The sequence below is a fragment of the Schistocerca americana genome, chromosome 3 (genome assembly GCF_021461395.2).
Source record: "Schistocerca americana isolate TAMUIC-IGC-003095 chromosome 3, iqSchAmer2.1, whole genome shotgun sequence".
NCBI classification, from domain to species: Eukaryota; Metazoa; Arthropoda; class Insecta; order Orthoptera; family Acrididae; genus Schistocerca; species Schistocerca americana.
The window spans coordinates 347,846,499-347,860,771 of NC_060121.1; the positions used below are offsets into that span (position 1 = coordinate 347,846,499).

Below are 14,273 nucleotides of genomic sequence, written 5' to 3' on the forward strand. Positions count from 1 at the left end.
CTAAATCCTAAACCAAATTACAGAGTTCAATGGCTCATATTTCTTCACTAGCTTCAAATCAATACAGTTAAAAGAGAAAACACGAAAATGAACAATTTGGAATAATCTCTACTCCAGATATCTTTGTAATTCTTTAAAATAATGTTGTTACTGTCATTTTAACGGTAGACTGGCTCAGCCTCTTTTATCGTAACATATTTCGTCGACGAACATCGGAAATGATGACAGAAAAATGAGCAGAAAACATTACAAGTAACTGATATATCGATAGTGAAATCGAAACAAGCTTTGTTTTGACCGCCATCCCATATCTGTTGCCCAGTAGTGTTGAGTGTGGTACGTGTTAACTATCCCTTGCAAACTTAGGAATAGTGGTTAAACAAGCCCCGAGGAGCCATAGCAATGAATATAAATGAACACACAGGAAGACAGCCGTTTCGTGTGAAGATAAAGAGTGATTATTAAAAAATTAACATTTAAAGTGAATATTTCCTGAGATTAGGCTACCCTTCTCTTTCTCCACAAGATGGCCACAGCACATGCCAAGACTGTAACAGAACACGTTAAGTATCTATTAGTAATTTTGTTAAATGTCTTTATGCCACTGAAGCCTGAAGACGAGCTTTATACCTCGAAACATGTTTCATTAAATATTTTAAGTATCTAACAATTTCTGTAACTAGTAGTACACTCTGAAAAACTTTTCGAAGTGACAGTTTTTAATGCATTTTTTACTTTTTATTGTAGTAGTTTCTCTAAAGATGCTCTTTTATAAAGCAGGAGGAGTTTTCCAAAATGCATTATTTAGTTCTGTCTTAAACTGAAAATTATGTCGTCTGATGCAGAAATAAAATGCGGGTATGATCAAGTGATTGCTTTTGCTACCTCCAGATTACCTCAACAAACGTTACTACGACGTCTCTTCATTGTTCACGAATTTTTTCCCGATTGTTAGATTAAACGCCAAATCCTTATCGCCCAAGATACCGTCCCATCTTACAGAGACAGAAAACTGGTATTCCGAAAGTCAACATTTAGGACCACCACTAGAAGGAATTAATTCGATATATCCAAATCAGTTGCGAACTGTATTCGAAATCGTATGTCACAAAAGCGATCCATGTTTGATAACTATGAGGTTTTGACTTCAGGTTAGAAATGTAATCAAAAGAAAGAAAACATTCTATTTTATTCTTTTTGTAGCTAGTTAGAGAGGCATCAGAATCCCATTACAACTAACTTTGGTCTTAATGTGCAGTTTATTCAGTGGAACCAACAGTTGAACTAATAATAAAACAAATAAAAAATCTTTCAAGGCTGCACACAGTTTCGTGTCTAGCCGGAAGTGGTAATAGATACAAACTGTCACCTAAATTTATTTTTCTTCGTAGTCATAAATAACAATCATTTAAGATTTAAGTCTCATTAAGACTAAAAGGCCAAAAATCTGCAGTTAACGTCGTATGAATTTATTCTCTCACTTCATCGTTTTCTACTGTTTGTGTTAGTTTAGTGAATTTACACTATCTTACCTTTTATGAAGAATATATCAAGTGTTTTTATAAATGCTTGAGGAAGCCATGTCTCTTGTAATCTTTCCACGCAATTTTTCATCTGGAAACTACATACTAAATGATATTTTTAGTCTTATCTATTTTGATGATGAAATATTTATCTTTCTTCTTTTTCCTGGCTTGTACCATACCTTCACGGGGTCGGCATGTTATTCTGGATTTGGCTACGTTAGTGGCAGAGCGTAGCCACATTACCTTATCACCAGCCGATCCCCTCTGTGACTGAATTTGTGTACCTCATCTCTTTGCGTCTAGTTTTATTTCATGTGAAAGTGTGATAACGTGTTTGAACTCTTTGCGAGTCATGTACCTGAGGTGAGATGTGGGTACCAGTCTGGTATTCACCTAGTCAGATGTGGGGAAACGCCTAAACATTACATCTAGGCCAGCCAGTACGCTGGCCCTTGTCGTGAATCTGCCTGACGGATTCGATTTGGACCAGAATCCCGGAAACGGCGTGCTAACACGCTTAGTTATCCGGGAGGGTATTTATGTTCTCTAAGTGTATCTTTATGCAGGTGTTGTTCATTTAGTGCAGTAACGACATAAAAGTTTCTGAATTTTTATTCCCTGTTGCTAGTCATATAATTTAAACTACATATAAAAGTCGATTACACTAATGTACTTTAATGGCAGATGTGTATACGAAATTAGTTCTCAATTTCTAAGAGATACACAGTTTTCACTCTCCTCTAAAATTTAGAAAGAACGGAATTCCGTTGTTATTTTAGTTACAGATTCTGTTATCTGCGTGCGGAACGACCTTCCTGGAGTCAAAATGTTTAATTTACTAACTAAATTCTATTAACTATTTAATTCTACTAACTATTCTATTAACTATTTAAATTCGAGTAGTCGAAGTGTAGGTATTTTGATCACTGTGGATATGTGTAATGTAGACTGGCCCTGTCGGTGGCAGTAATCTTTTCTTGCAGATTCGTGAATAATTACATCAACATGTTGCGATCTTTTACCGTTCAAGGATGCCCTCATTGCTCGTGTAGATTGCTGACACACAGGTTTCCTTGTCACTTCTCAGACTAAATCTGAGTTTAAACGTGACTTCAATTCTTTGTGTGTACTCTTAAAGAGCGAACATTAACAAGCTATTCTCAGTCAGCTCCAAAACGTCCTGTTGTCCATTGTATCGTAAAAGACAAATCGGAGGTGAGTTCTGTACATTTCTGCCTGTTTCGAGTGCATTTTTTCAACATATAATACATGTAAGATGTTATAGTATTCCTAGCACAGAACACTATGCTCCAAAAGTTTAAGGAAATCAAATAAAAGAGATGTATACCTCAAAGAATGTTGAGTGGCAGAGGTAAGGAATATTATACATGAAATTCGGTCAGTTTCTATCTTAATTGTAATTAGATACTCAATTTGGGATTGTCATATAATGAGCAGAATGTACAGGGTTAAAATTAGGGCAGAGAGCTGTGCCTACTGTCCATGTTCGGCAGCCAGTGTGGCCGAGCGGTTATAGGCGCATCAGTCTGGAACAGCGTGACCGTTACGGTCGCAGGTTCGAATCCCGCCGCGGGCATGGATGTGTGTGATGTCCTTAGGTTAGTTAGGTTTAAGTAGTTCTAAGTTCTAGGGGACTGATGACCTCATATATTAAGTCCCATAGTGCTCAGAGCCACTTGAACCATTTTTTTGTTCATGTTCAGCCAATATAAACACATCAAGGTGGTTTCCACTCTGTTCACCGCGACACTTCTTCAGTGAGCCTGTCGAAAGCGACACTGCCTATGATTCTATATATTCCTGAAGCTGTAAGTAATAAAATAATTATGTTGAGTGGTCCTGTCAAAATGACACTATCTATGCTTTAATTATACTGCCTGACAAACAAAAATAAGCACTCATAAGGGAAGGAGGAAACGAAATGAAACTTCGAGAGTTGAGAGGGTGCATGATATTATTTCAGTGCTTACAACGTCGAAGAAAATTCATAAAGATGTTGGCAGTAAGTTCCAACGGATCAGTATAAAGTTAAACAATCTCTGGCCTGGACGCATACACTGATTCGGTTGGGAAGGGTGACATCAAGTCGTCAAATCCTCTCCAGAATCAAGCAGGCCAACAACTGCTGTAACTGGTCTTTCATATCCCAGATACTGGCAATGGGACATCCAAGGTGATCCTAAGTGTACTCTATCGGCGACAGATCTAAGGATCTTACTGGCCATGGGAGTACCACAACATTATGCAGGCAGTTCTTAGAGACATGTACCGTATGACGAAAAACACTGTCGTGTTGAAAAATGGCACCACAATAGTATCGCATGAGCGTAAATGCATGAGGATGCAGGGTGTTGGTGATCTACTGTCAGAGTTCCCTCTGTACCATCAACCCTGACCTGATGGATGCCTATCCAATGATGCCAATAGTAACACTGCTGTGCCCTTCCAATGCATGGGAAAAATAGAACCTCTTCACATTTCGCCGGGATACTCGCTATTGATGCTCATCTGAGGTAGTGCAGAACAGCGACTTATCGTCAAGACAGCTGGTATCCCAATTCTCAGTCAGAGCCTTTTACATAAACAGGAACATATTCCCACTTTTTGTGCTCCAATTTGTTACAAAAATTTTATGAATGTGTCGTCTCATGCCAGAGCACTGAACTCATATGATTCCTCGTGGATAAGAACAAAATTGGGTGGTGGCGGGGGGGGTTGGGGGAGGGATTAACTAAGTTGCTTGGTTCAACCTCCCTCTTCCCCCTCTACCTCTTATCCTCTCCCTACCTTTTGTGACCTTGCCACATGCTCAAAAACTGCTGATAGAAGGTTAGCTATTTTGGCTAGTTCTCTCACTGCCCATCTACATGGCCTGTGGTTGGTGAATGTGGCAGATGCGTGACAGGCCACTGGCACATTCTGTAAAATGTACGACGACACACACAGTACCAGAATGGATGAGTCAAGCAGGGTCTGTACCTCGGCCTCAATACTCTGGATTTTTCTGTCTGTTGTCATCTCAGACAGAACGATAAAGTTGAAGAACGATGAATCCGAGGAACTTCAGCAGTGAACTGTATTCTTGCCAAGATTTATAAAATGGCCTGGGGGGTGTTTGAATGAATTCGTAACTCACTGCAGAGACAAAAGTTTAGTATTGAATTCAAATGCAAGAATGACACGACAAACACCTCCTTTAAGAGTTTGGTATTACGTATTGATACCACCCATGGGCGTCGTAAAGTTGCTAACGGAACTGCAAGTTTCCGTTATACACCAATAGCGGTCGCGTGAGATCTAGTGGATCCAATGGTGCGTTCCTACTGAACTGCGCATCTAATGGCCCCATACGAGTGCCCTCTGCTGCCGCGATAGCGATGTAGGACGGCCAACAGCAGCCACTCAGCCAACTCGCACTTGGAGCCTCTTTGCTACATGAAGCCAAGCAGACGCCGTGTAGTCACAACTCCAACACCATGAGCTTCAGGCAGCCTTATGATTGTTGACATTGACATTGCTGCCCTCTGTTTCTTGCTGCATTATTTGTAATGAATCTTCGTGTGCTTGGAGAAATACAAGTTAAGTAAATCTTCTATCTTGTTCACTAATCAATTCTATCTAGCTTTGCTATGTCGACAGTTGCTGCACCGCTCTCTAGCCCACCCTTCCTTGCCGTCGTGAATGAAGTCGTACACAATAAACAGGTTTGACTGTACAGGAAACCGTATCTTGTAGGACGCTGACTCACATTGCATTTTTTGATACGGTAGACCATTGGTGAAATTTGAGCCCAGATGGGTGCTCAATCGAAAAGTTTGGGTTTAGAATACGTCTGTACTAACTACTGAAGGCACTCGTGGCTGGTAACCACACATTCGCGATTATCTCACAAACAGATCGTTTGCTGACTTACTTTTTCTGGAACCGTTTTGCTTGTGTTATGATCACGTAGCTTCCCCCCGTGCTTGTATTACCTATTGTGATAGACTCTGTATAAATATCGTTAAGTTAGAACGGCAATGCATTCGCAATGGAGCCAGCAAACCAGTATCAAAACGATCTCACTGGCAGATGATGGCATTCTTTGAAACGAACACGGACGATTCCATGTTCACACTTGTTCAATCCGAGATCGTGCTCCATCTTTCATGAACACGTCGTCGACTGAACGTTAAGCTCTGACCTTCCTTCCTCCCTCCGAAGCCACAGAAAAGTGCACGATACCGGATAGTGTTTAGCTTTGCCCCCAGTCTAGTCCAAAGACTGTGCAGACTAACGACTTACGTTGGCGTTGGTGAAGGCGCCGACGATGTAAGGGACTGCGATGCCCGTCAGGTTGGCGAACATGTTGATGATGCCGACGATGGTGCCCGCGTAGTTGGGTGCTATTATCTGCATGTTGAGGTAGGAACTCGTGCAGTCAGCGGCGCAGAATCCGCTGAGCGCCAGCATCGCGATGACGGTGGCGGCGTCGCAGCCCACCAACGCCACCACAACCAGCGCCGCTCCGGGCACCAGCGTACCTGGCAAAGAGGGAAGCAACTCCTCTGGTAGTCCCTTTCGTGAAGAAGTAAATGCTATATTATGTTATGGTATATCTCATGAAACAACGTTAGTGAAAATTTCTACACCGGAATGGGCAAATGTGCCTAAAATAAATAATATACGGTCTATTTGGTTAATGAGGCAACTCAGACGTGAAGATAACTCCAGAGGTAACTCTAGGGGGAGTCGTGGGATAATTGCTTTTCACAATATACAGGGTGAAGCGAAATTCGCGCACCCGGGCTTCGCGGCGCGACCCCTTACATGCCAGCGATAAAAAAAAGTCGGTCACGGAACTTCGTCTGGCGAGTATATGCGGCAGAAAAAGGACGTTAAAGAGTGGCAATGTGGCAACACCGTAGCAACACGTACGGTAACTACCTCTGACTGCACAGTTCAATCGTGCTGCGCAGTTGGCGCAGTGGATGGAGTTTTGGGCTAGCATACAGGAGGTCGAGGGGTCAACCCTGGGTGAGGGTGCATGTTTTTTATTTGCTAGTTTCATTCTGCTTGCTCAATGGAAAAACTGGTAGAAGCCGACCCCGGGGAAGATGAGTTTGGATTCCATAGAACTGTTGGAACACGCGAGGCAATACTGACCTTACGACTTATTTTAGAAGAAATATTAAGAAAAGGCAAACCTACGTTTCTAGCATTTGTAGAGAAAGCTTTTGACAATGTTGACTGGAATACTCTCTTTCAAATTCTAAAGGTGGCAGGGGTAAAATACAGGGAGCAAAAAGCTATTTACAACTTGTACAGAAACTAGGTGGCAGTTATCAGTGTCGAGGGGCATGAAAGGGAAGCAGTGGTTGGGAAGGGAGTGAGACAGGGTTGTAGCCTCTCCCCGGTGTTATTCAATCTGTATATTGAGCAAGCAGTGAAGGAAACAAAAGAAAAATTCGGAGTAGGTCTTAAAATCCATGGAGAAGAAATAAAAACTTTGAGGTTCGCCTATGACATTGTAATTCTGTCAGAGACAGCAAAGGACTTGGAAGAGCAGTTGAACGGAATGAACAGGGTCTTGAAAGGAGGATACAAGATGAACATCAACAAAAGCAAAACTAGGATAATGGAATGTAGTCGAATTAAGTCGGGTGATGCTGAGGGAATTAGAGTAGGAAATGAGACACTTAAAGTAGTAAAGGAGTTTTGCTATTTGGGGAGCAAAATAATTGATGATGGTCGAAGTAGAGAGGATATAAAATGTAGGCTGGCAATGGCAAGGAAAGCGTTTCTGAAGAAGAGAAATTTGTTAACATCGAGTATGGATCTAAGTGTCATGAAGTCGTTTCTGAACGTATTTGTGTGGAGTGTAGTCATGTATAGAAGTGAAACATGGACGATAAATAGTTTGAACAAGAAGAGAATAGAAGCTTTAGAAATGTGGTGCTACAGAAGAATGCTGAAGATTAGATGGGTAAATCACATAACTAATGAGGAGGTATTGAATAGAATTGGGGAGAAGAGGAGTTTGTGGCACAACTTGACTAGAAGAAGGGACCGGTTGGTAGGACATGTTCTGCGGCATCAAATCGTAAAGGGAGACCAAGAGGACCAAGAGATGAATACACCAAGCAGATTCAGAAGGATGAAGGTTGCAGTAAGTACTGGGAGATGAAGACGCTTGCACAGGATAGAGTATCATGGAGAGCTGCTTCAAACCAGTCTTAGGACTGAAGACCACAACAACAACAATTTCATTCTGACATTTCAGTGTTATCGACCGTTTCTTATGTCACATGTACGCTAAATTTACAACATTTTGTAACGCTGAACACAACAAATACGTGGTTAGACAAATAAGAAATAGACAATTGAAACAATTAATGGAACCGTGGTGATAACACATACGAATAGTAACCGAGTTTGGTCATTATTCGCAAAGCACGTTGCTAGTCCTACTGGTAACGTAAGCTCCTAACGAAACGTAATGGACCTGAACGAGGCAAGAATAATAGTTGGTACTAATCTATGTGACCGTTAGAGGAGGCTAGAAAGAAATCAGGTTTCGCTTCTACTAGAGGAAGTGGTGCGAATAAATTCGAGCCCACGACGTGGAAAGGACATCTTTCAAAGGTGACCAATGTTCCATTTCTACGATTGTCGTATGTAAGTGCAAATGTTTTCCAGAGGACCCGCTGCAATCACTGTTGACGACTAAGATGCCAGATACCATACCACTCGGACTACATTTACCAAATAAAAAACATATTTTGAACCCAGGGTCGAATCCTCGACCTCCTGCACGCTAACCCAAAACGCTACCCACAGTACCAACTGTACAGCACAGGCTCACCTGTTGACACAGCTAGTTACTATACTTGTGGTTACAGTGGTGCCAGATTGCCACTCTTTAACGTCCTATTTCTGCCGGATGTACTCGCCGGACGAAATTTTGTGACAGACATTTTGTGTGGCATGTGAGGAGTCGCGCTGCAAACCCCGAGTGCGCGAATTTCGGTTCACCCTGTGTACAGGGTGAGGCAGCTGAGACAGGTCAGCCGACATATGTCCTGAATGAATAAATATATCGAGTTGCGGTTTTCGGCGAGTTACAGAGGACAACCTGGCGAATTTCCTGGCGTTTGCAAGTAATTTTTATCGTTTGTAGTCGCACAATAACGACACCGACTTTACTTTCTTTCAATTGAACTATATGATTCTTTTTCTGTGGCAGCTGAAAGAAGCTTCTAAGAGAACGACATAACATGTGTGGGAGTTGATCAAATAGTAATGAGACAACAGCGCCGCAAACCAATGTCCCGCCGTCAGAAGAAGTGGTTCCACAAACATATGCCCTGTCATGCCAAATACACGCAAGTACGTAACTCAGGTATGGTTCATCTGTTTATTATCAGGGCTGACATACCAAATGCTCAAAATGTTGAGTATTGCTACAAGCTATAAAGCGTTTTTGAGTTTCATCAGGAGTTAACGTTAACACAAGCGTGCGGTGTAAGGCATTTCATGCCTTCGGGAGTTGTCGCTGTTTCCTAATAGAGCTCTTGTTTTAATTTTAGCCATAGTTCAGAGTATATAAGAGTTAAGGCTGGTAAGTATGAAGACCATTTTGCGTTTGCTGAGCGGACAGATCCAATATTCTCCAAATGTTTTCTTAAGAGGGTCTGTCAGCACATGCGCGAAATGGGAGGGTCATCCGTCATCCCTTGGTACCACACTGATTGCCTTATGACGAATGAGAGGTCTTCCAGTAACTGCAGCAGCAGCGTATCTTACGAACTTGAGATACTTGCGTCTATTTAGATCGCCAGCAATAAAACAGGGATCAGTTGTGCGGGTCTTGAAAAACTCGCACCAAGCACTGACAGACCAAGAACGTTGTTTTTATAGACTTCTTTGAGTCAGCGTGGATTTTCAACTGACGATTAGTACATGTTGCCCATGGCTTGTGAGAGATGCTTCTTCCTTAAACAAAATTTTGCATAGATGTGGAGCATCACTTTGCACTTTACTCTGATCACATACGGGGAGCTATAAGCAATTTTGGAAGAGATTGCCATGAAGCTGCAGATGCAGCGAAATGTGATGTGAAGTGGCTGACATGCGATGGAATATAGTGTTTGCAGAACAATCGTTTGGTTGATCCCTACTTTCGAGATGCCTCTTAGTGGCAATTGCACTGTGTGTTACTACTGCTAAAATTTCGTTCATCACTTGTTCTCTTTCCTTGTCGTATTTTATTCTCCACACTTCCAGTTTGTAGAACTTTCTTTTTTTTATAATGACTGCAAAGACATACCGTGAACACGTGGCACGACCTGGATACTCTTCAGCATACAATCGCGCCGCTGCTCTAACAGTTTGGCGACATTCGCCAGAAACGATATTCACTTTTTCTACTGTCGTATACATTGTGAATGTCTCACCAGCTTTGCGAGCAAGTCCTCTAAGACAGCAGAACACAGACTGATGGACTTCAAAGGTACAGATCAACACAAAAACCACGCGTGAGTTAGGTGTTAGCTTACATTTGGTATAATAGGGCAGACGTTCGTGGAACCTCTTCTCCTGACGGCGGGACAGTGGATTGCGGCACTGATATCTTGATATTGTTTCTCCATATTGCCCTCTATAACTTGGCAAAAACCGCACATCGATATATTTATTCATTCTGGATGTGCTTTAGATGGCCTGCATTAGCTGCCTCACCTCGTATATATTGTGAAAATAATTATCTTACGACATTTCCTTGATTTACACCAGAACTTATCTTCACGTCTGAAGATGTCCATCATACGCCAAATGGGTCGTATATGGGTCGTATATGGTTATTTTCAGCCTTCAGTATCTAGCGGATAACGTCGGAAACTCAGTGGGGTTGTTCGTGAATGACGCTGTAGTGGACAGTGATGTCGCATTACTACAGAATTGTAGCGAAATATCGGAAGATCTGAAGTGGAACGATGTTTGGTGCAGAGATCAGCATGTGACCCACAGCACAAACAAATGTAAATTATGCGTAAATAGACGGAAATACCCGTTATTGTTTGATTGCACGATTTCTGAACAATCACTAGAAGCAGAGATATTCGTCAACTGTCTGGAAGTATGCGTTTGGAGCTATTCAAAGTGGAACAACGAGTTAAAGCTAACAGTAGGAAAGGCAGATATGAGATATGATTGGAAGATTTCTGAGGAAGTGTAATCATCCCACGGAGGAAGCAGCTTACAAAAACCTATTTAGATCTGTAGTTCAGTACTGCCAGTCAGTCTGACAGGACTGATAGAGGACGCAGAAAAGATTCAAAGAAGAGCAGTGCTTTTCGGCACAAATCTGTTGAGCAGGCGCGAAAGCGTCACGCAGTTGCTCATACAATTCCAGCGCCAGACGCCAGAAGAGAGGATTCGTGCACCATGTTGTACTTAACTATTGAAATTACGGGAACTTATGTTTCTAGCAGTGAACCAATATACTGCTTTTTCCTACGTATGACTCGCGAAAAACTATGAAAGTAAAATTAGAGACAGCCGAGCTTTTCGGAGGCTTATCTACTATCGTTGTTCTAGCACGCCATTCGCTATTGGAACAAGAATGAGAAGAAGCGACAGTGGTAGACAAAGTACCCCCCGACACACGCCAGTACGTAGTTTGCAGATTGTAGACGTAGTTGTAGATGAAGATGAAGTTGTAGACTTGTACCTTCAGTCTCCTCCTCCGGAATTGTATCTCAATGGTGATGGATGGGGCTTTCAGGGCCCCATCATCACGACACAGTGGGGAACTGTGTTCTATGTGTTGATTGTCCCTGATTGAGTGATACTATACATTGATAGATCCAGGATAACTAGGAACAAAATTATGAAAGAAAACAGCATTGCTAATATCTTGTCCATACTCCATTACAGCTCTGAACATCGCAATAAAAAGATTATAGAGATATTCTGTTTCGAAAGTTTTGAGTGTTTTAGTAACACAGAACTTACCCAGCGCATTTATTATGCGAAAAGTCCAGATTCTGGATACAAATTCCTTTCGGAGCAGGAAGTTAGTAAACCACACAAATGCCAAACTTCCAGCTGTACCAGTGATGTGGGGAATGGCCGATATGATTCCATTCTGTTAAAAAAAAACAGTCGCACATAAAATCATTTGTAACGTATTTATAGAGGGAACTACGATTATAATTTCCTTTTAGTTAGAAATATTGATCATCAGACAACAGTATATGCTTTATATACTCTGCAATGTGGCCGAAGTGTTTACATATGTGAATGGAGTGGTGTTTTGCAATGATTGCATTTCCGTAATTCAGAACAAATAGGTAATTCTTGTTTTCCTTTTCATGTTGTACAGTACGAAGTTTTATGAATTCAGTAGTCATTTGCTCAGAAACGTCCCAGAATTTATCGTAGCACTATCCACAATCATCAACGAATTGTAGGGAATTGTTTAAAATGTAGCCTAGTGCTGTCCAATGGAGAACCTTTCGGATTTGAAACCGATAACAATTCAGTTGTGAATAATTCATGTAATAACAATAGCTAGTTGCCGTTTTAATTGCAATAATAAATTACTTATGCTTTGTTATTTTTCAAAATTTAATTTTTTCCCACAGCTGGGAGAAAACGAATATTTCTTCAGGGGTATAAATCTCAGTGAAGTGATACTGTGAAACTGCAAGTCACTAAAATGCACATGGGTGAGAAAATCTGTTCAAGAAGTCCAGAAGTGCACGCAAACCTTTTCACTGAAAAATCAGTACGGGGGAAATGCAGTGACATGATATTTTTATCATACATTAACATCACAGAAAGATCACCTCGATTTTTTAAAGTTCGTGTAGAGTAACACTACGAAGTTGTGGCCCTATAATTTTTTATGCTCTCAGTCATCAATAGTCTCTATAAGGAAGGTAATTCTACAGATGTAGCTACCGGCCAGTCCTTCTTAAGTCAGTTCTCAAAATTTTTGAGAAGGTGATGTACTTGAGGGTTGTCACACAGCTGAGTACTAATGGGGCACTTAGTCAATCACAGTTTGGATTTCAAAAAGGATTCTGTACTGTGAAAGCTGGATAGATCTTCACTCAGCACGTAGCAAAATTATCAAATTATATCACCACTTGGAATATTTTTGGATTTGTCAAAGGTATTTTAGTGTGTCAATACATAAGCGAAATTAACTTTTTATTTGTATATGGTACAGTTCTTGTTTAAGAAACACTAAGCAGGAAGTTACGCTAGAATATTTGAGTAATACAAACAAGGTCCGCACATCCTCTTGATGGGGAGAAATCACTATAAGCGTTCTGCAGCGTCTGATCATAGACCCTTTACTTTCCCTCTTCTGTGATGATGATCTAATGATTTAATTGAATCAGGAGGAAAAGTTAGGCTTTTCTGTAGATGATGAAAGCATTATTGTCAAGCCGTTAAGGAAGCACCGCGGAGAAAACAGTAAATTAAATTAAATTGTCTGATTTCTCATAAATGTACTAGATTTAAGCAAAGAGAAAACAAAGCTCATCCAGTTTTGTACAGTTAAACTACGCCATCTACTATGAATTTATAGAGTGGACCAAATAGAAGTGGCCTGGAGAACAGGGTACAAAGAAGCACAGCAGAAGTAAGTAAATATAGTACTAAACTGACTATAGCAAACGTAGTATGTGATCAGCAAGTTGCTGAAGGCGATCGAAGCTGGGCTGCTGGAATTGCTGTAATCTCATCCGAAATGTTCTGCTGCAGTTCTTGAAGACTATGAGGGTTGTTACGATACACCTTAGATTTGAGGACACCCCACAAAAAGTAATCGCACATTGACAGATCAGGTGACCTTGGTGTCCAGCTATTGCCGTGAGCAGACTGGCTTTGCTAACAACCCTCTCAGGCGAGAAGACTGTGTAAATGTGCTCCAATGCTTGGCCGCCTGTATAAGCCTGCTGAAAGTACTGTAGGTCTTTTTCTCCTTTCTGTCACAAATGGTTTCAAAATGTTGGAACCGTAAGGCGCCGAAGTCAGCTTCTGATGAAAGAATGTGAGACCAATAATGCGGCGCGCAGAGACTGCACACCAAACCCCAATCTTCTGATCATGCGATGCTGTTTCGTGGAATTTGTGCGGATTCTCTGCTGCCCGGGTCCTGTGATTCTGTGAGTTGACACAACCACTCAGGTGAAATCAGACTTCATCAGACAAAGACCAGATCCATGTCCAGGCTATTCGTTGTTATCTCAGAGAATAGCCACTTACAAAACTGAAGGCTCTGAGAAGCATCTTCTAGTTTTAGTGCATGAACAACAGTCAGTCGGTAGGAATGCATGTGAAGGCCCAGGTGGAGTATTCATCTACGTGACGGACGTTATATGCCGGTCTCTTGCGATAGGAGTCCTGTTCCTTTGGTAGGATTCTGAAGCATTTTCTGGTGATTGCAACCACATTTTCTGGTTAGAGCGCACGTTTCGGAATATTTTGACTTATTCAAAACAGATCCTGACTGACGCCATTTTGGGAGTAAGCTTTACATGGCACTCTCTGCTGGCATTTTGACATCATTAAATTTCTCAGAAACGACTGACCACACCATTTCTACTACTTTGTTGTCACATAACTTTCCACAACGAACACACGCTTCTCCACTGTGAGTACCATCTTCCACTTTCCATTGCTCCACTCACACTGACACGGCCAGCACTACGTTCTGAACCGATGTGGACC

At 41.5% G+C, this 14,273-nt stretch overlaps 1 protein-coding gene across 1 annotated transcript in view; it reads right to left on the reverse strand.

Annotated features, from left to right (window-relative positions):
• LOC124607055 (sialin-like) overlaps positions 1-14,273 on the reverse strand; it is a 94,367-nt gene that overhangs the window by 14,589 nt on the left and 65,505 nt on the right. The window contains exons 7-8 of the mRNA XM_047139231.1: positions 11,541-11,673; positions 5,832-6,070 (exon numbers count right to left, since the gene is read on the reverse strand). Coding sequence (XP_046995187.1) covers positions 5,832-6,070; positions 11,541-11,673 — 372 coding nt within the window. The remainder of the gene's footprint in view (positions 1-5,831; positions 6,071-11,540; positions 11,674-14,273) is intronic.